The sequence below is a fragment of the Salpingoeca rosetta genome (assembly GCF_000188695.1).
Source record: "Salpingoeca rosetta unplaced genomic scaffold supercont1.7, whole genome shotgun sequence".
Lineage (NCBI taxonomy): Eukaryota > Choanoflagellata > Craspedida > Salpingoecidae > Salpingoeca > Salpingoeca rosetta.
The window spans coordinates 1,353,835-1,378,834 of record NW_004754927.1 but is presented as its reverse complement, the minus strand read 5'-3'; the positions used below and the strand labels follow the sequence as shown (position 1 = coordinate 1,378,834).

The 25,000-nt window shown below is 55.5% G+C and overlaps 8 protein-coding genes and 1 non-coding gene across 9 annotated transcripts in view; 4 read left to right on the top strand and 5 right to left on the bottom strand.

Annotated features, from left to right (window-relative positions):
- Positions 1–1,902, bottom strand: part of PTSG_03342 (uncharacterized protein) — a 2,654-nt gene extending 752 nt beyond the window's left edge. The window contains exons 1-7 of the mRNA XM_004995860.1: positions 1,716–1,902; positions 1,527–1,590; positions 1,276–1,417; positions 893–1,042; positions 687–746; positions 421–531; positions 186–252 (exon numbers count right to left, since the gene is read on the bottom strand). Of these exons, the coding sequence (XP_004995917.1) occupies positions 186–252; positions 421–531; positions 687–746; positions 893–1,042; positions 1,276–1,417; positions 1,527–1,590; positions 1,716–1,884 (763 nt within the window). The 5' untranslated portion in view covers positions 1,885–1,902. The remainder of the gene's footprint in view (positions 1–185; positions 253–420; positions 532–686; positions 747–892; positions 1,043–1,275; positions 1,418–1,526; positions 1,591–1,715) is intronic.
- PTSG_03341 (uncharacterized protein) lies at positions 1,892–5,450 on the top strand. Its single transcript, XM_004995859.1, has 9 exons — positions 1,892–2,215; positions 2,445–2,538; positions 2,672–2,717; positions 2,887–3,044; positions 3,493–3,624; positions 3,815–3,951; positions 4,159–4,264; positions 4,476–4,602; positions 4,844–5,450. Exons 1-9 carry the CDS (start codon positions 2,010–2,012, stop codon positions 5,371–5,373), a joined length of 1,536 nt encoding a protein of 511 aa, XP_004995916.1. The 5' UTR covers positions 1,892–2,009; the 3' UTR covers positions 5,374–5,450.
- On the top strand, positions 5,451–8,583 carry PTSG_03340 (uncharacterized protein; the record flags this gene model as incomplete). The annotated part of the gene is made up of 6 exons (XM_004995858.1): positions 5,451–5,689; positions 5,866–6,382; positions 6,667–6,797; positions 7,013–7,259; positions 7,548–8,066; positions 8,452–8,583. The coding sequence occupies 6 exons, from the start codon at positions 5,451–5,453 to the stop codon at positions 8,581–8,583; spliced, it is 1,785 nt and encodes a 594-aa protein (XP_004995915.1).
- A 92-nt stretch (positions 8,584–8,675) lies between these two features.
- Positions 8,676–11,024, bottom strand: PTSG_03339 (uncharacterized protein). The gene is made up of 9 exons (XM_004995857.1): positions 10,728–11,024; positions 10,295–10,483; positions 10,050–10,137; positions 9,848–9,945; positions 9,640–9,704; positions 9,413–9,514; positions 9,216–9,285; positions 9,025–9,095; positions 8,676–8,822 (listed from the first exon to the last, which is right to left on the bottom strand). The coding sequence occupies exons 1-9, from the start codon at positions 10,938–10,940 to the stop codon at positions 8,708–8,710; spliced, it is 1,011 nt and encodes a 336-aa protein (XP_004995914.1). The 5' UTR covers positions 10,941–11,024; the 3' UTR covers positions 8,676–8,707.
- A 255-nt stretch (positions 11,025–11,279) lies between these two features.
- On the bottom strand, positions 11,280–14,786 carry PTSG_03338 (UDP-n-acteylglucosamine pyrophosphorylase). Its single transcript, XM_004995856.1, has 10 exons — positions 14,769–14,786; positions 14,140–14,539; positions 13,737–13,885; positions 13,184–13,562; positions 12,764–12,924; positions 12,482–12,576; positions 12,167–12,308; positions 11,950–12,022; positions 11,697–11,786; positions 11,280–11,517 (listed from the first exon to the last, which is right to left on the bottom strand). Exons 2-10 carry the CDS (start codon positions 14,464–14,466, stop codon positions 11,476–11,478), a joined length of 1,458 nt encoding a protein of 485 aa, XP_004995913.1. The 5' UTR covers positions 14,467–14,539; positions 14,769–14,786; the 3' UTR covers positions 11,280–11,475.
- A 74-nt stretch (positions 14,787–14,860) lies between these two features.
- PTSG_03337 (uncharacterized protein) lies at positions 14,861–18,334 on the top strand (the record flags this gene model as incomplete). Its single annotated transcript, XM_004995855.1, has 7 exons — positions 14,861–16,380; positions 16,603–16,723; positions 16,963–17,070; positions 17,369–17,475; positions 17,679–17,823; positions 18,018–18,060; positions 18,249–18,334. Exons 1-7 carry the CDS (start codon positions 14,924–14,926, stop codon positions 18,332–18,334), a joined length of 2,067 nt encoding a protein of 688 aa, XP_004995912.1. The 5' UTR covers positions 14,861–14,923.
- Positions 18,335–18,608: 274 nt separating this feature from the next.
- Positions 18,609–21,467, bottom strand: PTSG_03336 (uncharacterized protein). The gene is made up of 8 exons (XM_004995854.1): positions 21,221–21,467; positions 20,735–20,793; positions 20,516–20,588; positions 20,156–20,369; positions 19,866–19,975; positions 19,260–19,673; positions 19,111–19,154; positions 18,609–18,967 (listed from the first exon to the last, which is right to left on the bottom strand). The coding sequence occupies exons 1-8, from the start codon at positions 21,384–21,386 to the stop codon at positions 18,848–18,850; spliced, it is 1,200 nt and encodes a 399-aa protein (XP_004995911.1). The 5' UTR covers positions 21,387–21,467; the 3' UTR covers positions 18,609–18,847.
- Positions 21,468–21,493: 26 nt separating this feature from the next.
- PTSG_20083 lies at positions 21,494–21,567 on the bottom strand. The gene has a single exon. It is a non-coding gene; the product is annotated as a tRNA-Asn (tRNA).
- Positions 21,568–21,657: 90 nt separating this feature from the next.
- The window catches only part of PTSG_03335 (uncharacterized protein), a 9,697-nt gene continuing 6,354 nt past the window's right edge, over positions 21,658–25,000 (top strand). Inside the window, exons 1-11 of the mRNA XM_004995853.1 lie at positions 21,658–21,732; positions 21,935–22,008; positions 22,151–22,353; positions 22,524–22,710; positions 22,882–22,965; positions 23,122–23,223; positions 23,358–23,438; positions 23,562–23,668; positions 23,832–23,913; positions 24,105–24,536; positions 24,715–24,830. Coding sequence (XP_004995910.1) covers positions 21,705–21,732; positions 21,935–22,008; positions 22,151–22,353; positions 22,524–22,710; positions 22,882–22,965; positions 23,122–23,223; positions 23,358–23,438; positions 23,562–23,668; positions 23,832–23,913; positions 24,105–24,536; positions 24,715–24,830 — 1,496 coding nt within the window. The 5' untranslated portion in view covers positions 21,658–21,704. The remainder of the gene's footprint in view (positions 21,733–21,934; positions 22,009–22,150; positions 22,354–22,523; positions 22,711–22,881; positions 22,966–23,121; positions 23,224–23,357; positions 23,439–23,561; positions 23,669–23,831; positions 23,914–24,104; positions 24,537–24,714; positions 24,831–25,000) is intronic.

Sequence of the window (25,000 nt, the reverse complement as noted above, 5' to 3'; positions counted from 1 at the left end):
ATCACTATCCGGGCGTTCCGAAATGTGCGCACACACAGGCACGCTGTCACTCACGCACACACACACACACACACACACACACACACACACACACACACACACACACACGCACACACACAATACGCTCACAGGCGCCCGATCACATACAGATCACGCCCAAACCCGTGTGTTACGACCAACATCACCTTTGCTTCGCTTGAGCTCAGTGTAGTGGAAGAGCGTCAGCACAGGGCGCGCATTCTCCGCATGTGTCTGACAACGCGGCGAGGCAAAGGTGGTACATGAACGTAAGGTGTCCATGTGTGTGTGTGTGTGTGTGTGTGTATGTGTGTTATGCACACAATGCCACCCGGCACATGTTGACACACACACCACACACACACACACACACACACCACACACGCACACACACGCACGCACCTGGTATTCGAGCAAGCTGGTGAAGGCGCAGACGTTTCCGGCAAATTGGCCGACGTAAAAGTCGTAGCCGCTTCCTCCCTGTGGCAGCGGATACAGGAACAGCGGGCTCTCCTGATCACGGCGGTGGTGGTGAAGTAGGGAAGGGGTGAGGTGTGAGTGTACGGTTGCAGTCACCATGTGTCTTTTGAGAGGAAGAGCAGCACTACGACCACCTGTAGCACCACCACCATCAACAGCACTACGACCACCACCAACAGCAGTAGCACCTTGCCGCGGGCGTGGAGGAGATCATATGTTTCGGCCGGAATGACGGCAGAGAGCCGAGACTGAACGCACATGCAATGCACAAACACAGAGACCAGGTACAAAGCACTGGTGAGTCCCGTAAGCAATCACAACTTGACTCCCAAGCCCTTCCTACAAACACTTTCCACACACATACGCACCCATACACACATGTAAGATGGCCTACGTCACTGGTGGCAATGTGCTGTGTCCATGTGCGTGCAATGTCCTCTGGTGCCACGTCGCGCAGCTTGTGCACGTGCAGGATGCTGTCGAGGCGCGGTACAAACGGCGGCAGGTCGCACTTGTCCACAAAGTCAAGCCCCTCGCTTTCACCCTGCTCCAAGAGGACAGCACACAAGGGACAGCAAAATGAAGGTCGTTACAATCGGCGCGCGCGCGCGTGTGTGTGTGTGTGTGTGCGTATGCGTGTGTGCGTATGTGTGGGGGTTGGCGTTGGGCGTTGGCGCTCGAGAACACGTATAAGTTCCCTAACCACACACACACACAAGCACACATACACAAGCACAACACACACAAGCACAAGCACACACACACGCAGACACGCACGTGTGGCTGCTGCTTAGCGTCAGTTGCGTGCTTGATGAGCTCCTCTTGGAGCTTTTTGGCGGTCGCATCTTCGTCCGACGACTGCAGCTTGGTGAAGGACAGGTCTTTCTCAAACACCTCCACGCCATCCTGCACCACAGACCTACACAAGAAGCAAATTGAAAGCGTGAGTTGCTGCCGTGCACACGCACAACAAAGCACAGGGGTCCACAACTCAAGTGTCGCTGGTCAAAGAGAGACACAGCTCTTACTTGGACTTCAGCTGCTGCTTGATTTTATCCTGGTAACGCGATGCAAACGGGTTCTTCTCCAGCTCTGCACAAGGCGAAGCAACACAGTGCAATTGTGAGAAAACAAAACACAACCTTCGTGCACATGCACAGGTGCAACTACCACCCTACATCATGGCAACAAGTCCTTTCCATCCAGTCCCGCCTCACCTTTCTCCAGCTCGCTGACTGGGACAGCTTCCTTCTCCTTGGGAAACGAATACCGGGCTGCTGTTGACAGGCAACGCGGGCTGGCGATGTGCCAACAAGCCTGCGCACGCCCCGCTCCACCGCCCACAACACACCTTGCTCCTCGTCGCAACAGCGCCATCATCGCCATCGTGGTTGCTGAATTTCGTCTTAAGATATGGCTATTCGTCCCAACTTGACCTGGCTGAGAGGAAGGACACACACAACTGTTGTGCGTGCTTTCGCCTTCTTGCTTCTTGCTTGTTGCGAGCGACGATGACTGGCAGCGGTGGCCTTGGCGAGTCAAGAAGGGGAGCAAGGGAGGATAGCGGAAGCAGGCATTATGGGAACGATGCTGCTGGATATCTGTGGCACGATGTGCTCTGGCAAGCCATGCGGGTGTTGAAATGGCTGGCAATTGCTTCTGTTGTGGTCATGGCGGTGTTTGCTGTGTGCTACGCCGCAAGCGTCTTCATCTACGGGTCAGTGCACGCGAGTGCGTGCTTGCGTGAGTGAGTGAGTGAGTGTGTGTATGATTGTGTGTGTGTATGATTGTGCGTGCGTGAGAGAGTGAGTGCGTGAGTGAGTGAGTGGGTGGGTGAGTGAGAGCAGTAATGTACGTGTGCGTGTTCGTGCGGTTGCCTGCTTGCTTTGTCGTGTTTGCGAACACTTACGCTGAGTGTTGCTTGTTGTGTTGTTGGTTGAGATCAGAGTGACGTACTGGTGGATTGTACCAGAGCCAGAACACTCGTGGCCGCTGTACTTTGACTACGGCTCCAAGGGTGGCCAACGTCCTCTTACACACGTTCGTCACAACTGCCAGCACACCCTGTTTTTGATTTCGTTTTCCTCTGCTCGTCATCCCTCTCCCTCTCAGTCCTCTCCTTCTCATCATGCGTCACGCATCGCATCATTTATCGCGCATCGTGCATTTTCAGGTGTACCTGAGCCATGACACGCGCCACGCGCTTCGCGTTGGACAAGGTGGGTGCTGGTACGTGTTGCAAGGCGTCGATCCACGCGCATTGGCTTGTTGGTCATGCAAGTGTACTCGTGTGGTACGCGTGCGCATGCTGGTGATGGGCAGATCTCACATCAGACAATGCCACATCATACAACGCATTCTTTCGTTGCTGCGGTGTTGGAACAACAGCGTATGATTTCACGGTGGAGCTGGAGCTGCCAAACTCGCGGCCGAATCGGCAGGCCGGCATGTTCATGGTCTCGCTTTGGCTGTCCAGCACCAAGGATGATGCGCACGCTTCCCACGACATTGCGCTCCATCAAGGCGAACTCACCGCAACGGGGAACGTGAGCCTGTGTGTGTGTGTGTGTGTGTGTGTACGTGGGTATGCTTGAGTGTGCGAATGTTCGTGTATGTGTGTGTATGCTTGAGTTGGTGTGTGTGTGTGACTGTGTCTGTCTGCCTCCCTCTGCCTCTGTCTGTCTGCCTCCCTCTGCCTCTGTCTGTCTGCCTCCCTCTGCCTCTGTCTGTCTGCCTCCCTCTGCCTCTGTCTGTCTGTCTCCCTTTGCCTCTGTCTGTCTGTCTCCCTCTGCCTCTGTCTGTCTGTCTCCCTCTGCCTCTGTCTGTCTGTCTCCCTCTGCCTCTGTCTGTCTGTCTCCCTCTGCCTCTGTCGTTTCGTGTTGCGGACTCGCCTTTGGTCGTCCATGACAGGACCTCACCTCGCATTTCCACCACCTCTACCACCACCACCACTCCGCACTCCTCCCAACCCCCGGCCGTGTCCCACGTGTCCAGCTTGTTGAGGCGAGCCCCGGGGTGGGCGGGAGTCGGCCTGCAATGCTGCCGTACCGCCCGAGCATCGTCCACTTTCTCCGCCGCATCCTCCTCGCCGGCCCGTATCTCCTCGGCCTCGTCGACGACACGCAGGTGCTGTGCTGTGGTGTGTATGGGATTGTGCTGTGTTTTGTGTTGTGCTGTGGTGCGTTGTGCTGTGGTGTGTGGTGATACCAACACCACGCGTTGGTGCGTGCGTGTCTGCGAATGGTACAGCTCATATTCACACACACAAACAAACTACACTGCTGCCTTGTCAACGCATTGGCGCATCATCTGCCAGACGGTGACAGTGCCTGTAATGCAGCATGTGCACGTGAAGGGCCGTGGGCTCCACTGGGCGAGCGTGTCGCTCTCGTCATCAAAGCTGCAAGTCACCCGCGCCACCCTCATGGCCCGAACACGCATGCAGGGAATGACGTGAGTGCACGCGCTATGAATGTGTCTGTGTGTGTGCCTGTGTGTGTTTCTGTGTGTGTGTGTTTCTGTATATGTGTGTGTGCGTATGTTTGTGTGTGTATACATGTGTGTGTGCGTGCGTGTGTGTCTGTCTCTGCCTCCATGCTGTTGGCGACAACCATAATTGCCACCATAATCCTGCTTTCTTCTCACCTTGTACCTCCGCAGGTATTGGATGTACCACTGGTTCCTGAGCTCCTTCGTCGTCGGAACCCTCATGCTGGCATCAGCCTTGACCGTCGGCATCCTCCTCCTCATCCTCATCCTCATCTGGGTATGTGTCGATGCCTGCACGTGTGTGTCTGTGTGTCTGTGTGTCTGTGTGTCTGTGTGTCTGTGTGTCTGTGTGTCTGTGTGTCTGTGTGTCTGTGTGTCTGTGTCTGTGTGTGTGTGTGCGAGGACACTTGTATGTATCTATTTTTCACGACGCTTACGTTTGTCCATTCCTGTTCACCCCCTCCTTTTGTTCTCTCCTCCCTTGTCAGCCGTACATCCACGAACCTGTCATGGCTGCTGTTCACACCATCATTGGAGACGACGACGCTGGTGACCATTATCCCCACCATGATGATGATGATGATGACGAGCGGGCACGCCAGGAAACGCAACGCGGTGAGGCGTGGTGGTTTGTGTGTGTGTGTGTGTGTGTGTGTGTGTGTGTGTGTGTGTGTGTGTGTGTGTGTGTGTGTGTGTGTGTGTGTGTGTGTGTGTACACACCTGGAGGTTGGCTTTTTGTGTATGTGTGTGCGTTTGCTGTATTGTGTCGATATTCGCGCGCATGCTCTCCTTCTCGCATTACTCACGCACCACGCACCATGCACCGACACACACGCATACGCGCTTGCTGTTGCAGGTCTGGTGTACAACCCAGAGCTGGACATGGACGTCTTGCCCGGTGGCGATGACAACACTGGGGGCGCGGGTGCCGTTGATGTGGACGAGCTCGCGCATCGGCTGCAGCGGGAATCACGACAGCGAGCCAGACACGCTGTTGGTGGTGGTGGTGATGCTGATGATGATGATGATGATGATGATGACAGCAGCAATGACGAGCCGGAGAGGACAAGGGAGCGCCAACACACCTCGTCTATCAACATTGCCCGTGCGCACACACGGTCCAAGGGCAGCCACGAGGGCGCTGATGACAACGGTGGTGAAAATGACGCAGGGGAGATGAGTGATGCAGAGGATGTGCTGCACGAAGAAGGTCGACGAAGAAGAGACATTGGACATGTTGCTGGTGGGGGAGATGGAGAGTACCGTGACGACCACGCACAACAGTCGTCCTCGCTTGGGCCCGCTCCTTCCCTCGCCACCACCTCATCCACCACCTCACCCGCGCTTCGACGACGTCGACATGAACGGCAGCGAGCGGAGCAGTGAAGAGTGAGAGGCAGGAGCGGGTGAAGTGGCGTTTGTAGATTAATTGCAATGTTACCAAATAAATGTCAACGTCCAAGATGACGATGATGTCGTGGACGTCGCGCCACGCAAGTTGTGTGCGTGCGCGTGTGGCAGCTGCACTGGCATCGCCGCTGCCGCTTGTGGTGGTAGTGCTGCTCCTGCTGCTGCTGCTGAGCTGCGTCGGCGCCGCGGATGCTGGCACAAGTGCAGCACTAGCAGCTGGTGTGCATGATGTACAGGCCATCCAGAAGGAGAACGCGTCATGCAAGCTGTGGGCAATTCAACAAGCTCCAGGGTGCGTCCTGCACACTTGAACAATGGATGGCCTGGGAGTGTGGAGGAATCGCACGCCCTCGTGTCTTGGCTGTTGTCCTCCCCTCCCCCCTTACTCCCTTTCGCGCACAGTTTGCTCACTCACAAATGCTTCCTTGCTCCGCCTCCCCCCCCCCCGGAATTATTCGGTTTGAATAGATCACAGCCGTCGGATGACTGGGAGGAGTTGCTGCAGAGGGTGGTGGAACAGATGGACGTGGCTGTCAGCAAGCTTCAGCGTGACCCAACTGCCGCCTGCGACTTGGTGCTCTTCCCTGAAGCTGTGCTGTGGGGCCAGGCCCTCCCTTTTCGCCCGGCCGTCTTCAACCTCAGCACCCCGTTCCATAATGGCACAAACCCGTGCACTACCAGCACACAGCAGAAGCAGGTCGGGTTCAACCTGCCGCGACAGTTGTCGTGCCTCGCTCATCGGCAGCACGTGTACCTGGCTGCAAGCGTCGTTGACCGCGTGCCGTGCAACCAACACAGCGACGCCGCAGCCTGCCCTGACGACGGCGTGTACCTGTACAACACGCTCGTGGTGTTTGCGCCGAGCGGGCAGCTCATCGCCAAATACCACAAGGCGCACATCTTCGGCACTGACTCTGCCATGAACCAGGCGCCGCCGCAACCCGTCACCTTCTTTGTCCCAGAGATCAGCACGACCATCGGCATTGTCAGTCTGTGTCTCTGTCTGTGTTTGTGAGTGTGTGTGCATGGGTGTATGAGTGTATGAGCGTGTGCATGAGTGTATAAGTGGGTGTGTGTGTCTGCGTGCATGGGTGTATGAGTGGGTGTCTATGAGTGTATGAGTGTGTCTATCTTGTCTGTCTGTCTGTCTGTCTGTCTGTCTTTGCTCCCCCCAAACCTCACCATGCATTTACGCCTGCCTAACAAAGCCAATGTGCAACTGCGCTCCCCCTCTCCTTCCATCCCCCCAATCCGGTTTTGCCCGGCCAGCTGATTTGCTATGACATGGAGTTCCAGCAGCCAAGCCAGGCCGTGCTCAAGGACACCGACATCATCCTCGCTGCATCCGAGTGGATCAACGACCCGCCCCTCTTCACCGCCGTCATGTACCAGCAGGCCTGGTGTGTATCCCATCGCACTTTGACGTAGTGTACTGATTGAGAGTCTGCGGTTCACACAACCAGCAGCTGAACACAAGGCCACATCTCAAGCACACAAACATATCCACGCACAATCGCATCCGCGCACGCACAACTCACAACACACACACACACACACGCACACACACACACACAACACACACACGCACACGCATGTCTCTCTTCTCTGCTCGCAGGAGTGAAGCGCACAATGCGACGCTGGCGGTGGCAAACAGAGCAGACAACGGATACGTTGCTGGTGGCGGCATATATTCGCGTGGTCTGCGTATCAACAGCACCGAGAACACAGCACCTTGCCGGGCCGCAGAGGGGCGGCTGGGCTCTGCTGGATGCACGCTCCAGCCCGTGGCCATCCCTGTCAGCACGCTGCTGCCCGTCACAACAGCACACGCCGGCGGTGAGACGAATAAGATCACTGACACGGTGGGGAGCAGCAGTAATGCTGACGGCCATCGCAACAACAACAACAACAACAACAACAACAACAGCAACAACAACAACAACAGCAACAACAACAACAACAACAACAGCAACAACAACAACAACAACAACAACAACAACAGCAACAACAACAACAACAACAACAACAACAACAACAACAACAACAATAGTAACGGCAGAGGCAACGCAAGTGAGGGTGATAGCAGCCGCGTGGTCTCCACTGTCACCACTGGCTGGCGCAAGTCGCTGTGTTCATCGTACGCGACGCAGTGGTTCCCGTTTGACTGCAGCGTGCACGAGGTGCCAGACTTCACGCCACCAGCAGGTGGAGATGAGACGCGAGTGCGCTCACCCGTGCTGCGGCTCAACCACACCTTTCGCGGCAACGGCACCACGTGTCACATCACAGGCACCATCATCAACATAACCACGTTTGCGGCTGCGCACGACTCCGCCCACCGTCCACGACCACCATCATCGCCAGCGTCAACGCGTTTGAACCAGCGCAACACGATCCTTGTTACGGCGTTCAGCCAGCACCACGGCGAAGACTTCCCCCATACCCCAGACACGCTGCACGTGGAGAGCTGCGGCGTGACGCTGTGCATCCCATCGGGGACGGAGACCGCCGACAGCGCCCGCATCCACTGTCAGCGGCAGTGGGCCGGTGGCAACACGGGCATCATCTTCGACGCGCGCGATCCGCTCCGCATCACACACACACGCACGGCATGGCCGGGACCCGACCCGATACCAGAGGCCCTCGTCCTCATGGCCAACCCATATGGGGTGCGCTCGGTGTAGAGAGCACGGGTGATGTGTGATGTATGTGTGTGTGTAATGTATGTGTGTGTGAACACTATTGTTGTTGTTGTTGTTGTTGTTGTTGTTGTTGTTGTTGTTGTTGTTGTTGTTGTTGTTGTTGTTGTTGTTGTTGTTGTTGTAGTTGTTGTTGTTGTTGTAGTTGTTGTTGTTGTAGTTGTTGTAGTAGTAGTTGTTGCTGTTGTTGTTGTTGTTGTTGTTGTTGTTGTTGTTGTTGTTGTTGTTGTTGTTGTTGCTGCTGCTGCTGCTGCTGTTGTTGTTGTTGTTGTTTTTGAGTTACCTCCGGTCGCCACTCACACCACCGCCTACGACCCCCCTCCCCCCCCCCCACCCACCACCACCACGCCGACAGGTACCACCGCCATCCCTGCGCGACGCTGCTGATATTGAGCGTGACAGCGGCAGCGACGACGAAGCCGTTGTCCGCGTCACGACACACACGCGCGACCCCATGGCCATGATCGCTACGTTCCGCACATGGTGATGGCTGTGCCACAAGCAGCAGCTGTGCGCCCGGCTGTTGCAGCCCCTCCTTGCCTTGTTACATTGTTACCACTTCTGATGACGCATGTTCGTCGCGCTGTTGTCTGTTTATTCTTGGGCTTCGTTTACGGGTTGAGCTTGTAGTGGTCATAGAATGATACAAACTCCCCAAATGCCTCTGCCATCCATGGCTTGTTCCGCCCTGTCCAGTGCAGCAGCTGTGCTCGCTCAAGCAGCTCCCTGAATGAGACGGAGTAGGGTGTGTGGTGGATTGTGGGGAGCAGGCGGACGCGTATGAGAGCGGGAGGGTCCCTCGCTCGTGGAATTCGAAGGAATGGATGTGCATGCACACGTACGCACACATGCATACAAACATACACACATGCGCACACACGCACACACACGCACACACACACACACACACACACTTTGACAGCTTCACCTTGGCAGGTGCTTCCCCGTGTTGGATCCCAGTCCGCGGATGTGCCACAAGTCAGGCAGTGATGCGTACTTCTGTTGGGGCAAAGGAGGGCAATTGGTGTGAGGTGAGAAGGCAAGTCCCACGTTCAACATGCATGCGTGCGTGTGTGTTTGTTCAACCACATGTGCATGTCAACGGTTATCAAGCCGCACGTTGTAGAAGGTAATGAGCATGGGAGGCTGTGAGCCGCCACCAGCACCCTGTCCACCATACACGTTCTCCCTGCAAACAAACAAGGGCGAGTGGTGCGCGAGGTGAGTACGAAATGAAAATGAATTGAGTGCGCAACACGTGCACCGGTGGACAACGTATGCAGACCTTCATGCCGCGCTCAACTGCCGTCACCAACCTGGTGTTGAGTTCGAGCCATGCCACCAGTTGCTGGGTGGTGCTGTCTTGCCGCCACACAGCTGCATCACCCACAAACACACCCGCATTGAAGCTGCACGCCCTGTTGTCGTGGTGTCGGGTGTGAGTGGTTAGTTTGTGTGATGTGGGAAGCTGGTGTACTTGTGGTTGCAGCGCATTGCTGTCGCGGATGCGAACAGCCACACTTTTACGCTCATTGCCACGCACTTTGGATCCATATTGAGAGCTTGGATGTGCGGGCTGTTAAAGTTGATGAACATGTCGTATGTGTTCTGCAGTGGAGGGATGGGACAAGCGGGTGCGTTGGGGAGAGGTGCGTGCATGTCAAGAGTGAGGGACTGTGATCCATAGTTGAGCACCCAGGCGTCAGATGGCTTGACATGAAGTCTTGAGCATCACAATGGGTTCGACTCACTTGGAACATGTTGTATTGCTGGGCAGTGTCGGAACAGTCCGTGCTCACGGCAATGCCTCGCGAAAGCATGTCCACCTCCCACAGCTCAAGGATGTCGCCTGCAAGTGAACGTGTGAGACTAAATGAGCTTGGAGCGTGGAGTGGAGGAAGTGCAGGGATTGGGGGATAGCGTGAGCAGCTGGAGCATCAAACGCCGACGCACCTTGCACAATGACATCGTCGTCCAGGTAGATGAAGCGCGATTCAATCTCAGGGAAAAGGTCGGGTATGAAGTAGCGCGCATAGTTCATCTGCGGTCGCAAGGATTGGTCAGAAGTGAGCAGAGGAGTGAGAGAAAGGGAGGAAACAAGGCAATCACTGTGCCTGCATACTCACACACACACACTCACGCACACACTCACGCACGCACATGCACGCACACACACATGCACGCACACATATACGTACAGGGTTTGCGAGGGTCTGGCGGTTGCCTCTGATCTTGATCTTGTCTTTGGAAAGCAGCTCTTCGGTTAGCACGCGGACGGTGATGGGAAGCTTGGGGAATGCGCGCTTGAGCAACACCTCCGTGCGGGTGGCAGATGGCGCGTCTGTGACGGCATACAGCGTGACTGCCGCTCTCGTGTTCAGGAGAACCTGGCGATACAGGTGTGAACGGGACAGAAGAGCAAGCTAAGTGGTGATGAAGTGGCTTGCGCGACAAGAACGCAACCCGAACCTTCAACCACACACACACACACACACACACACACACACACACACACACACACACACACACACACACACACACACACACACACACACACACACACACACACACACACACACACACACACACACACACACACACACACACACACACACACACACACGCACACACCGAATTGATGGTTGGCAGGGCGTGTGGCCAGCGCCTTCCATCGGCACTCATGACCAAATGAATGACTGGTGGCGTGTCGCGGTGATGCCAAACATCAGCACCCGCGCGTGCTTCTGACTGCACCATCATCGTCACTGTCATCATCATCACCAGCGCAGCAAGCGCCGCCACCACCAATCGCGCTATTGTTGTGCACTGTCTCTTGTCGTTCATCGTTACGAGAGCAAGCGGGTGAACGATTTTCCCGCCAAAACGGGCTGTACGAAACGGGACAACGGAACAGACACGGAAACAGCGGAAAGGAACTGCAGCACGCGAACCATGGCAATCAATGAATGGATGAGTGACATCCTTGAAGATGAAACGGATGTACAACATCGGCTATGCGGCCAAGGCAGCCGAGGCTCGGTTCTTGTCATACCTCCGCTCTTTCTCGCTTGTCCGAAGTGGTGTGGTTGTGTGCGTTCGCGGTCACCCATTCATGACCACGTGCAACTTTTTCTCTGGTTTCCTCATGCGTCGACAAACCCAGGCCTTTCACTTCCTCAGTGCTGTCGTTGCTTGGGTCTATTCATGCAAGACAACCAACACACACACGCACGTGCTGGCATTATCACAACGGACCCCAAGCGCCAGGCCTTGGCATGCACGGCGTGGCAAGAGTTAACGTAGCATAAGGCGGGAGAGGTATGAAGAGTGGCGGAACAGGAATTGGTGGGTGGAGAGGAGGATAGCGTCGGTTGGTTGTCTACTGGATGTGAACGGGGAACTCCGAGATGGTCGGGTGTTTCTGCAACGCAACAGCCAAAAAGAACAAGGGGCACGGGAGGGAGGACAAACCAATGAAATGACGTGAGCTTGCGCCTGCATGTGCTCATCTGCATATGCACCTCTCCATTCTCCACGTCTTCCACACACACACACACACACACACACACACACACACACACTTCTCCAGCGTTGCCTCACCGCTGCATAGTCCTCGAGGCCCTCGCCGGCGTAGCTGACGAGCGGCGAAATCTCGCACACGTGGCGGCTGTCCATCTTGGCAAGTGGCAGCTGCAGTGGGGAGCGGGGGAGGCGAGAGCAAGCGCACGGAAGCACACGAAGATGAGATCACCAGCACCCAGTGTTGCATTCGAACAAGCGGCCAAGAAGAGCTCTGGACACACACACACACACACACACACACACACACACACACACACACACACACACACACCTCTGATCCGTCCTTGTTCTGGAAGCGAACGCCGGCGGCGTTGAGGAAGAGGCGATGGAGCGCATACAGATCGCTGTATGCACGAATACATTGGCGAGTTGAACGTGCATTAATCGCTGAAGGCAAGGTCACGCACAAGGGTATACTGCACACACACACACACACATAAACAACTAAAGTGTCACAATCCCTCGTGTGCTGCATTCGGTCCACCCACCGCTGGCATGTCTCCTTCGTGCCGCTGGCAGCACCAGACGCGTTCTTGAGGGGAGAGAAGCTGTGCTCGCGCGAGACCTCCAGAACACCAAGGCGGTCCGCAAACTGGAACACGTCAAACACGAACTTCTCCATCTTCACGCCTGCAGCGGTTCATGATGACCCAAGGCAGATGGGGGGGGGGATGGGGTGGAAGGCGTGACACCCGATTCGAGAGCACAGGCACGCAGACATGCATGTGCACACAATGTTTCAGGCTCAGATACACACAGACACACAGACACACAGTCACACAGTCACACAGACACGCACGCACCGTTGTTTGCGTCTGGCTTGACAAGTGTGCCGTGGTCGTCGAGGTGGGGGATCTTCTTGTGGGCGATGTGATGCACGAGCTCCTCGTGGCGCGCCCTGCAGTGACTTGATGTGAGTCGTACGTGGATGGAGGATAGTGGGTGGTGGAGGTTGCATGCGAGCACAGACAGACAGACAGACACAGAGACAGACAGACAGACAAGAGAGACAGACAGACACACACACACACAGACACAGACACAGACACAGACACACAGACACACGCGCGCGCGCTGCGCCCCACCCGCAGACGTCGAGGAAGGCCTTTGAGAAGTAGTGGTTGCAAATGTTGCCTGCGCTGTAGAGGAGATTCCCGTCAGCATCGCGCGCCTCCGCCGTCGCCGCCGAAATCTCGCTGTACTCAACAACCTGGTACTTGTCCTTCACCCGACACAGCACGCCAACCTGCCGGGATGGTGATGGAACGATGGGATGGTGAGGCATGGTGAGATGGATAAATGACATGCACATACCCTCCCCACCACCAATCACACACAAGCACACACACACACACACACACACACACACAAACCCACCCACCCACACCCACACACCCACACACACACACACACACACACACACACACACACACACACACACACACACACACACACACACACACACACACACACACACACACACACACACACACACACACACACACCTTCTCGTGGGGCTGGGCCTTTGGGACGACGAGGGCGCCTGCCTCCACGCCCTGAGCAATGCAGAAGCCAATGAAGGTCGGGTTGGCCACCTTGACAAGCACGTTGTCCACGCAGTACACGTGCACATGCTCGATGCCGCGGCGTGCCATGTCGTCGAGGGCGCCGCGCTCCTTGAGGGCCTTGTACAGACCGCCGTTGCCGTCCGGGTTGCGGGCAATGGAGCCCTTGCCGTTGAGGATGAGCTTGCCGTCCTTGGTCAGGCTGGGTACCTGGAACTGCGAGAAGATGAACACGTCGCTCTCCTTCACGCCAAAGTAGTCGTTGGACTTGAAGAAGTTGGCTGTCTTCTCCATCGTCGCCCCGCTCGTCATCACGTACCTGGCGGGAGAATGCATATGTAAACAAACGGCCCCTTGTGTACTTGCTGTGTACACATACTCAAGAGCACTCTGCCGCCTCCACCTTACACGTACAGAGAGAGGCACACAGAGACGACAAGCAAACGAAAGGGTGCGCGCGCACACACACACACACTCACACACACACACACACCATGGGATAACGCAGTCAACGCCAAACTTGTCCTTTGCCAGCTGTTGCAGGCGCAGGATGCGCTCAGCCTGCAGCTGCAGCAGCGTCTTGCCGGAGGGGAGGCCAAGGGGGAACATGCCCTTTGGATCCTTGCTGCCGAGACGGGAGCCCTGCGTGTTGTTGGCATTGTGTCGGGGTTTGGGGGGAGGGTGTCTGTCTGTCTGAGTGGGGTTGACAAACGGATCTGTTTGCACACAGACACACAGACACATACCGACACACACACACACACACACACACACACACACACACACACACACACACACACACACACACACAGACGCATCCAGGTACACCAAACTACACCAACGACACAAAACCTCCGTTCCCCCCCCCCACACACACACACAACATGACGACGCACCTGACCGCCGGCGAGCAGGAGTGCAGCGACCTTTCCCTCTGAGATGGCCTTGAGGCCCGCATCAAACCACTCGTTCATCTCCGCTGTGGGCGGGAAGGCAGTGGCGTTGCCAATGTCGGAGGCAGGCAGGGGCTTCATGAACTCGTCCAGCTTCTCCGTGGTGCTGCCGCTCATGGCAGCCTGGAACTGCGTGTTGAGGGCATCCATGTCGATGGACAGGAGATCCTTCTCAAAGGCCGCCTTGGCCGCATCGTCAAGGTCATCGAAGAACTTGAGCACATGGCCCTGGCCGTGCTCCGTGAGCTTGGTGCGCAGCTGCTCGCTCATTTTGTTTCGGACTTGATTTGATTGTTTTGGCGTTTGTTCTTTGTTTGTGTCCGGCTGGGTAGTCGTTGCTTGTCTGTCTTCAGCAAGCAGTTCACAATCAACAAGAGGCGTGAGCGCGCATGAAGAAAAAGGACATGCGCGTAACACTCACACACACTCCACTCCAACACTCCACTGCACTCCACCACTGCAGCTGCACCTGCGTCTGCATACCCACCCATCCACAACACCACCTAGCCAGCAAACTATGCACCGCCACCACCGCCTGCATGCAGCACTGCCTGCCGCGTTTTCCCTCGGACCTTCGTTTGTTCTTTGAGGTGCGCGCGGTATTTGATGGAAGACATTCACAGCTTTTCAGCAACCAAGACCACAAACTGAATTCAGTTGTCACCAACCTTCAAAAACACCAAAACGGCAGCAGACAGTGGCGAAGGGAGCAAGACCAGCCAGCCAGATGCCAGGAGGTGCGGGGGAGAAGCAGGAGGAGGCACAAGCCTCGAGCACAGGCGCTGCCAGCTCGTCTGTGCAAGTTCAGGAAGAAGTGCCGAAGGGAAAACAAGTAACAGACACCAGCAAGGGACAACAAGGGACAACAACTACAACAAGACAGGGCATGATGACGACTGCTGGCGACAGCAAGCAGCAGCTACAGCAGCAACAACAGCAGCAACAGCAGCAGCAACAACAGCAGCAGCAGCAGCCAAGCCCGTCTACACAGGCGCAGGCACAGGCAAGGTTGTCTCGGCTGACACGGCCCACGTTCGCCCAGCGGGTGCGGGCATCTGTGGCTGCAAAAGAAAGGGAGCAGCGCGCTCGTCGCCAGCAGAAAGGTTCCACGCGACGCAAGCCAGGAACACCCTCGCGCCAGCGCGTATCAGGTGCGCCGAAAACGCCCACGCAGCAGAAGCAGGCAACCCCGGACAAGCACGGGTCCCTGCGTCAGTTCATCCGTGCACAGGCAAGGGTGTCCTATCCACAGTCATCACGTCCACAGCAGCAGCACCAACACCAACACGCGCGCAGTCAGCGTCGTGCACCCTCGCGCAAGAAACCTGCACAGAACCCTGGCAGCGCAGCGGAGAAGGCACAGTCACTAAGTGCCGCCACAGCGGAGCCCGTCCAGTCACCACCGCCGTCAGTGACGGAGGACCAAAGTGCCAACAGCACTGCGGTCGAGGCAGAGCACGACACAACGACTTCAGACAAAACGGCACCTCTCGCTGGCAAAGCGGAGCCGACTGGTCGTGGCGCTGTCGCCAACGCTGAAGAGGATGACGTACAGGCACAGGTGCCAAGTGAACGAGACCATGGCACGGGTGAAATCGAGGGCAGCGCGCACGATGCAGAGGCAACAACAACTTCAGCGGGTGATGAGCAGCAGTCCTCTGCAACCGGTCACGCAGACGCAACAGCAGCACTAGCAGATGTGACCACGACAGACGCAACAACAACAACAACACCGCCAGCAGAAGCAACACTGCCAGCAGTTGACGCAACACCACCAGTGGAAGCAGCCAGTGAGGAGGATGGTCCTGGTGCAGATGAAGAGCAAGTAGATGCGGCTGCGCCATCACCGCTGCAAGCGACACTGGCGAGCGCAGAGGAGCTCCACGCGCTGCAAGCACGGGAGAAGGATGCAACGCTGGTCTCCATCGCAGAGACAACACCAAAGGCATATCTGGCAGCAGTGGCGGACGAGCTGTCTGCACTGACGGCGGCCATTGAGCTTGAGGCACGTGTCGATGGCAGCGTGACGCAAGACTACCTGACGGAGCTCACACGCACACGCGCGGCCTCGCTGCAACTACGCGCGATTGTGACGGCGGCGGTGCTGTGTGCGCTTGAGCTTGTGCATGAGGACACAGACCACCTTCCAGCGTGGGACTCCCTCAGGCGCATCATCAAACGCAGGTGTGTGTGTGTGTGTACATGTGTGTGTGTGTATGTGTGTATGTGTGTATGTGTGTATGTCTCAGTGTGGTTCTATGTGTGTGAACTGTGGTGCACGTGCGTGTACAAACATACTTGCCAACACACTCTCACCTCCATTTCTGTTCCCACATGTGTATGTGTGTGTGTTTGCTTGTTGTCGGCTGGTTCCTCACACCTCTGCCCTACCTCATCGCTGTATAGAAACCTTCATACGCACGTGGCATCTTTTGATGCGAGACGCTGGCTCTCCCGCCATCGCCACACCCTCCACCTCCTCGATCCTCTCATTGAACGCTCACTCACACGGGACCCCGACCAGGAGGTGTGTGTGTGTGTGTGTGAGTGTGAGTGTGTGTGTGTATGTGTGTGTGTGTGTGTGTGTGTGTGTGTGTATGTGTGTGTGTGTGTGTGTGAGTGTGTGTTTGTGTGTGTGTGTGTGTGTGTGTGTGAATGCTTGTGCAAGTCGCACTTGCTACTGTTGAATGACCCACAATCGCCCTCATCATGACATACATCCACATATCCCATTCCCCCATCCAACCCTCCATCTCTCCACTCCAGCTGCCGGTCGCTGGCGTGTATCTCCGCAATTGGATCCACGCCCAGCGCCGCCTCATGTCTGCGCTCATCCGATTCGCAGCCGTCGAGCCCCTCGCCACCCACGTCGCGGTGAGGGTTGTGATGTGTGTGTGTATGAGTATGTGAGATGATGTGAGATGATGTGATGTGATATGTGTGTGTGTGTTTGTGTGTGTTTGTGTGTGTGTGTTTGTGTGTGTGTGTTTGTGTGTGTTTGTGTGTGTGTGTTTGTGTTTGTGTGTGTTTGTGTGTGTTTGTGTGTGCTCATATGTGTGGTTGTTTGGCTTATGTTCACATCACACTCCTGTGTGCTTGCACATGTTCGGACCTCACCAACTCCCTGCGCACATGTGGTTGCTTGTGCACCATCTCCCCACCGCCATCACAGCCGATTACCGCTGGGCATTTGCGCGAGATCAAAGCGCTCAAACGCACACACGAATCCCTTCAACGCGTCATTGCTGCCTCCATGCTCCTCACAGACCACAAGAACAAGTCAGTCGCTTGCATATGTATGAGTGTGCGTGTGTCTGTATGCATATGTGTGTGTATGCATATGTGTGTGTGCGTGTGCGTGTCGTGAATTTACGTGCATTCTTGTCAATCAAACGGCAATACACATGCATTGTATACATGCCATCCACTTGCAAACCACACTCCACCCCCTTAACACACCCCCTTACCCTCCCCATCACCAGGTTGTTGAAGCAGGACCTGAGTGTGTGGACAAACGTGAAGAATCTGTTGACGCACGAGTACATCAAGGCGGTCATGTCGACGATGCCGCACATGCTCGCAGACGACCGCATCCACCGCACACGCGCACAGCTCGCTCCCGTCGCCGTGAGTCTTGTCGTGCACGTGCATGCGTGTGTGCGTGCGTGTATTGCGTGTGTGTAGCGTAGCGTCTGTGGGTGCGTGTGTGCAGCGTAGCGTATGTGTGTGTCTTGAGTTAAAGCATGCAGGAGCATTGATACGTGTTCGCACGCGTGCTGTTGCTTGTTCCTCACGCCGAATAATTGCTGTTGTTGTGACAGGAGACGCCGTGCAAGCAGATTCGCAAGATGTCTGTTGCCGTTGGTACGTGTCTCTGATGCAACTCTTGATTGTCTGCGGCGATTGCTGCCTCGTTCCCTCATCCCACGTCGCTAACACACACACATGCACAAACACACACACACACGACACGACACACACGACACGACACACACACACACACATGCACAAACACGCACGCACGATTTTCCCTTTCGCCCTGTGCGTGGCAGGCGCGCTGCTGGAATGGATGGTGACGAGCATCGCTGCATATTGGGTGACGCGCGCAGCAGAGACACACGTCGATACCAACCTGTGATGATTTGCGGTGGTGTTGTTGATGACTAATTGGTTCAGTCGTCGGCTGATGTTGTTTCCTGATTTATTCCCCCCACCCCTTCTTCCCTTCCCCTATGTTGCTCCCCTCACTCGGCTCGCTTATCTGCTCTCGCTACTGTGTCACGTGTGTGTTCTCTCTCTTCGCTCTTCTCTTTGAATGAATGCACGTTTCGTTTCGGATCTCTCTCTTTCTTTCTCTCTCGCCTTCCACACTGTTCGCACCCCCTTTTCTTATCTGCATGCATGCATCTGAATCTCACTTCTTTCTGCTTCTTTAATTGGAGTCCATGTCGTTTCAGCCCTTTCCTTCACATTGCACCAAACAATGAGTGACACACGTCCGTGGCAGCAGTTGTGTACACATCAGCACAAACAGATAACAAGGACAGGAAGAGAGAAGGAGAGGCTGCTCATGAGGCAAATGACAAACAAACAAACCAACACAGACGCACACACACACACACACATATCACATTACAGTGTCCACCGCGCGTCACATAAGGTCTTCCTCCGTGAGCATCTGCTCGAGCTGCTGGTCGAGATCATCTGGGATTTCGCAGTCGTCGTCGAGGTCCAGGCCGGCTAATTCCGCATCAAATTCGTCCTCAAGCTCCTATTGTTGATGGAAGGGGGATGAGAGGGGTTATGAGGAGAGCCGCGATAGACACACACACACACACACACACACACACACACACACACACACCCTGTTTTGCTGACACATACAGTTGCTGACACTATTGCAGACACACGTACCTGCAAGCTGTTGATTTCGCCGCGCACTTCGTCTTCCCATCCCTCTGTTTGAGAGAAACTGACGTGTGAGATGAATCGGGTGCCAGATGCATGCACACAGACAAACACAGACAAACACAGACAGACACACACACAAGCGTACAACTCACCTTTCTCAAACACGGACGTGGGTTCCTCTGCTTTGTCCTTCTGTGGCGTTGCCTTTGTGTCATCCTCCGTGTCATCAGCATCACCCGCGTTCACATCAGCACCGTCGTTGCCAGCGTTATCATCACCTGCATCATCGTCATCAACATCATCGTTGTTGCGGTTGTCGCTGTTGCTCGCTGCATCATCACTGCCACTGTCGGCGCTGCAGCGGGCAGGGCTGCCGTGCGTCGCGTCTGCGTGTTGTGTGTCCTCGTCTGTCGTTTCTGCATGCGCCTCATTCTTCTTCTCATTCTCCCTTCCCTCACCCTCACCCTCACCCTCATTCTCATCATCACCGCCATCGTCACCTTCGCTCACCGCATCCCTCTCCGTCCTGTGTTGTGTTTCGCTGCTGCGTCTCGCCCTCGCATCTCCTGCGAGCGCCACATTCGTTCACCCAAAGGCGGGGGGGGGGTTTGAGATGACAATGGAGTTGAGGTGAGACTTGCAGCTGAGGCAAAGGAACTCACACACACACACACACACACACACACACACACACACACACACACACACACACACACACACACACACACACACACACACACACACACACACACGCACACCTCTGGAGAGCTGGTCTGTGTTCTGTGCCATGGTTCTGGCCATGTCGGTGGATTGCTTGATGAGCTCCACGCGGTAAAAGTAGTTGCGCCAAAAGTCGTGCTCCGAGATGCTGGGAGGTGCCAACAAAGCACAACGCCATGTCATCAAGCAAGTCAGCGAGGAGTGGAGGCAGCGGCAGGAGTTTGGACAGCTGCTCAAAGGTAACGCAGATGTTCGCACACACACACACACACACACACACACACACACACACACACACACACACACACACACACACTCACTCACTCACGCCTTGGGGACGAGCTTGAAGCGGAGTTGGTCGAGGCGGTGGTCCTCGAGCAAGGTGGCCTGAGCAATGGGGAAGGCCACGTCAAAATCAAAGTCAAACTGCGCGCCCGGTGGTGGGTCGCGGGTGACGTTGCGCTCGTCGTTGGACAGCGCCAGGATCTTGGAGCGCAGTTCCTCCTCATCGTCACAGCCAACCCATGGCGGGACAGCAGCACCTGCACACAGCACAGCACAGCATGTGCGACACATAGCCTTGATTGAGTCACACGAGTGGTAGGGAAGGCGTGCGCACGCTACCAAGCAAACGAGCGAGAAACACAAGGCGTTGTTGCGATTCACACGCGTACGTGCGCACACACACCGCTCAGCTTGGCGTGCTTCTCCTGCATGAACTTTTGGTGCTCCTTGTCAAAGTCCGAAAAGGCAACAGACGTCTACGACAGACGACACCAATGGGCGAAAAGCAAGTTATGCACGTGTGTGTGTGTGTGTGAGTCCATTGCGTGTGGGAGCACAGCTGCACGCCTTCCGACATGCCTGTGCCACACGCCTTAACACCCATCATGCACAGTCATCATACCACTTGGTTGACGCCTTGCTTCAGCTGGGACCCAAACCCTTGCATTCTGGAAAAGAAGGCTGTGCCACAGACAATCATTGCATGAGCGTAATTGACACACACACTCACACACACAGAGAGAGAGACAGAGAGAGAGAGAGAGAGAGAGAGACCCGCGAGAGAGAGAGAGAGAGAGAGAGAGAGAGAGAGAGAGAGCGACAGACAGAGACAGCCGACAGATAGAGAGAGAGATAGAAACAAATAGAGACAACCCTCACAGACACAGTCATAAGACAGAGAGAGAGACACACACGCACACACACACACACGCACAAACACTCTCACACACGCACAAACACACTCACACACACGCACAAACACACTCACACACACGCACAACACACACACACACACACACACACACACACACACACACACACACACACACACACACGCACAAACACGCACTCCCACACAAAGCTTACGGTCATCACACAATGAACGTACAGTTCATGACGGAGGAAGAAGAGGATGACGGCTGCCTTTCCTCCTGCTGCCCTTCCTGCGCTTCCTGCTGTTGTTGTTGCTGTTGCTGGTCGTTGGTTCCATCGTCTTGTCTCTCATCGTTTGGCGTCGGATCAGCCGACAGGATGCGCGAGAATGATGAGAACATGGCGGGTGGTGTGTGGCGTTGGCGACGTTATTGTTGACGATGAATGGGTGCAGCAAGCAAGCTCCAAAGCAGCAGCAAGCAAGAAAAAAGACGAACCAAAAAAGCTACTCCCCTGGCAAGGCTCGAACTTGCAACCTCTCGATTAACAGTCGAACGCGCTAGCCAATTGCGCCACAGGGGACCTGCTTTGTTGCATATTCTCTTTAATTTTTTATATATGAATAGTACTCGCCTTTGTTTTTGTGTGGCGCCCTTTTTTCAGTCAGACAAACGTGTTTCGACAAGACACAACACAGGCAACAGGAGGCAGCAGGAGGAATGGCTAGGCGGAAGTTGGTGCACGATGGTGAGTTGTGCGGCTGTCGCACTTTGCTTTCTTGTCGCACTTGCTTGCTTCTTGCTTTTTTTTGTGTGTGTTTCTGTGCAGCAGCAGCAGCCGCAACAGTGGCAACACCAGCCAGCCACGCGCAAGCATCTGCTTGATTTGGTTGATTTGTGAGGTTGTGCTGCGTTCACGAGGGTTGCACGCAACATGTTCGCGGGTGTAGGGGCCAACATCTACTTGGTGGTGCTGACCAAGGATGGAGAGCACACCATGCACTGGGCTGCGGAGTCTGCCAAGGTAGTGGCTCGATTTGCGCGTTTGCTGCCTGGTGGCATGCGTTGCGTTGTCGTGTAGCATGTGATTGCCGAATATATCGCACTGCCCCTCACTGTGCTTGTATGTGTGGTGCGGTCGCGTGTGCGTGTGGGTTTTCTTCCAGGAACTGCGGCAGTGGTACCATGCGACGGCCGTGCACACGATGGCCATGAGCGAGCTGCCCAAGCTGGAGAGGGCGGATAGCCCTGCCAATGCACCGGGCAAGACAGTCATCTTGGTGCCTCGCATGCTGGAAGGCGTGGTCTTCGACAAGCTCTCGCGCTTTGCCTACGGCTCGCCATCACAACCAAAATCAGCAGCAGACACGTGAGTGATCCATGAGCAGATGAAAGCTGATCAGAAAGGAGGGGATGAATCTGTGGACAGCGCATGCACCTGCTTGTGGTGGTAGAGTTCCTCTCGAGTTTGTGCATCATCACGCGGTTTCTTTTCCATCACATCGTTGACGTTTGAGTGTGCATTGCTGGGTCGAGCAGGGGTGGCAAGGCGGTGGTGATGGCGCTGCCATGTTTGCTGGCGCTGCTCAAGGCTGGGCAGGAGATGATCCCCGTCAATGCCCTGCACCAACCCCTCTTTAGCACGGTGTTGTCCAACTGCTGCATCTCGTGCAGCGGCTTCTCGCCCTCCGAAAAGGCCACCATGCACGACCGCATCCTGCGCCTGGTGCGTGCACACGTTTGTGTTTGTGCGCGTGCATGTGTGTGCGTGCATGTGTGTGTGTGTGTGTTTGTGTGTATGCACGTGTGTGTTTGTGTGTCATGTCTTGCCACGCCATACGTTTGTTTGCGCTGTGCTCACGACTGGCACATGTGTGCTGTTTTGGTTGTGGAGCAGGGCGGGCGATACATGCCTGACTTGACAACAGATGTGACGCACCTCGTGGCCAAGGGCACCAAACGCTTCTCCAAGAAGATACAGGTCCGTCATAACACCTGCCCATTCAAAGCCGCAATCCCCTCACTTTTTTTCTTCTATTCGTCGTCTTGACGTGGCACCGCTCTCACCGCGCGCGCGTGTGTGTGTGCTGTGTGTGTGTGCTGTGTGTGTGTGTGTGCACGCATGTCTCCATCTCAGATGTGGCAGCGGATGGGCCGCAACACGCTGGCGCAGTCGTGGCTCAAGACCATGTACGACACCGTGCGTCGTGGCAAGCACCTCACCCGCGTCGAGCCAGAGGTGCGTGCTGTATCCTGTGGTATTGTATCTATGGTGTTTTGTGTGTGGTTGAGTGTATCAACGTACTGACAAACACACACATTCACACACACACACGCACATTCGCACACACACACATGCACACATGCACACAGGAAAAGCATTTGCTGCCCATGCTTGATGGCTGCATGTTCTGCGTCTCCGGATTGCCCCAGGACGAGCGCGAAAGCGTCAAGGTCGTCATGCATCTTGCACGCATGTTGTGATGTGGTGGTGCGATGTGCCTGTGAATGATCAAAGGGCTCATAGCTTGTGTGTGTGTGTGTGTGTGTGTGCTTGGTCTCGTCACGATTGTGCAGGCGGTGGTTGAAACGCATGGCGGCTCATATTCGCGCACGCTCAACAAGGACTGCACGCACCTCGTGTGCAGTGTTGCATCGGGCAGCAAATACTTGCACGCCCTCCAGTAAGTGTGTGTGTGTGTGTGTGTGTGTGTGTGTGTGTGTGTGTGTGTGTGTGTGTGTGTGTGTGTGTGTGCCGTTGTGTTGTTGGCTCGTGACGCAGTGTCGTTGCTACCGCTCACCGTGAATTTATTGTACATGTGCACACGTGTGTGTCAACCCACGCAGGTGGGGGACGCACGTGGTAACACCGGAATGGCTCAGCCAGTGCATGAAGAACAAACACAGAGTGCCCGAGAAGACCTTCAAGGTCGGCACCTCTCGGCGTTCCCATGCACTTGCTTTGCTGTATATTCTCCTGTTTGAACCGCTCTCTCGTGTTCGCACACACACACACACACACACACGCATGTGTTCGTGGTTACTCACTGCATGGACTGTATGGGTTGTACCTTCGCCTTTTTTTTTTTTGTTCTTCTTTCTTTTGTTTTGCGACACCAGCCGACGGCTGGGGGCTCGACGCTGACGAGGACGGAAGCACGTGCCGTGATTCGGGACAAGGGCGAGGAACAATTGCTTGCAGGCACGCGCGTGCTGCTGTATGGACTGCACGGGCAGCGGCTTGCGTTTTACACGCGGCTAATCTGCTCGATGGGAGGAGAGGTGGTGGTGTACAACGGCGACAACGCCAACACCAGCTGTAGCAGCAGCTGCGCGACCGGTGGCGGTCAGCAGCAGGAGACCAGCAGACGACCTGTGAAGAGAGAGGAAATTGTTGATGATGACGAGGATGACGAGGATGACAATGATGACGACAACGATGGTGCCGACGGTGGTGGTGGTGGTGGCGGCGTTGGTCTTGATGACAACACCACGACTGATACGGAAGCAGGGCCGCAGTCATGTCCATATACCCACATCATCGTCACAGGCGTGAGTTGTGGCCTGTGTTGCTGTTTTGCTTCCCTGCACGTGCGCGTGTGTCTGGCGTCATGTGGTGGAGATGCACATACACCCTCTTCTGCTCGTCCTCACAACAGCTTGTTTTGCCTCTTCGCGCCACTTTTGCCACCTTGTCTCCTTTTTTGTTGGTTTGTTCGCATCTTCACAGATGGTTGATGCGAAGCTGCGGGCTGTGTGGTCGTCATCAGCGCCACCAGTGCACATTGTCACGCCGGAGTGGGCGCTCTCCGTCCTCACATCTCGCCAACGCATCCCAGAGCGAAAGTACGGAGAGAGAGAGAGAGACACACACACACACACGCACGCACGCACGCACGCAGGGGCATGCTGACGAGAGGGAGACCGGGGTTTGCTTCCACTGCCTCGCTCGTGATTCTGCGCTCATGTATGTTCTGTGTGTGTGTGTGTGTGTGTGTGTGTGTGTGTGTCTCTCT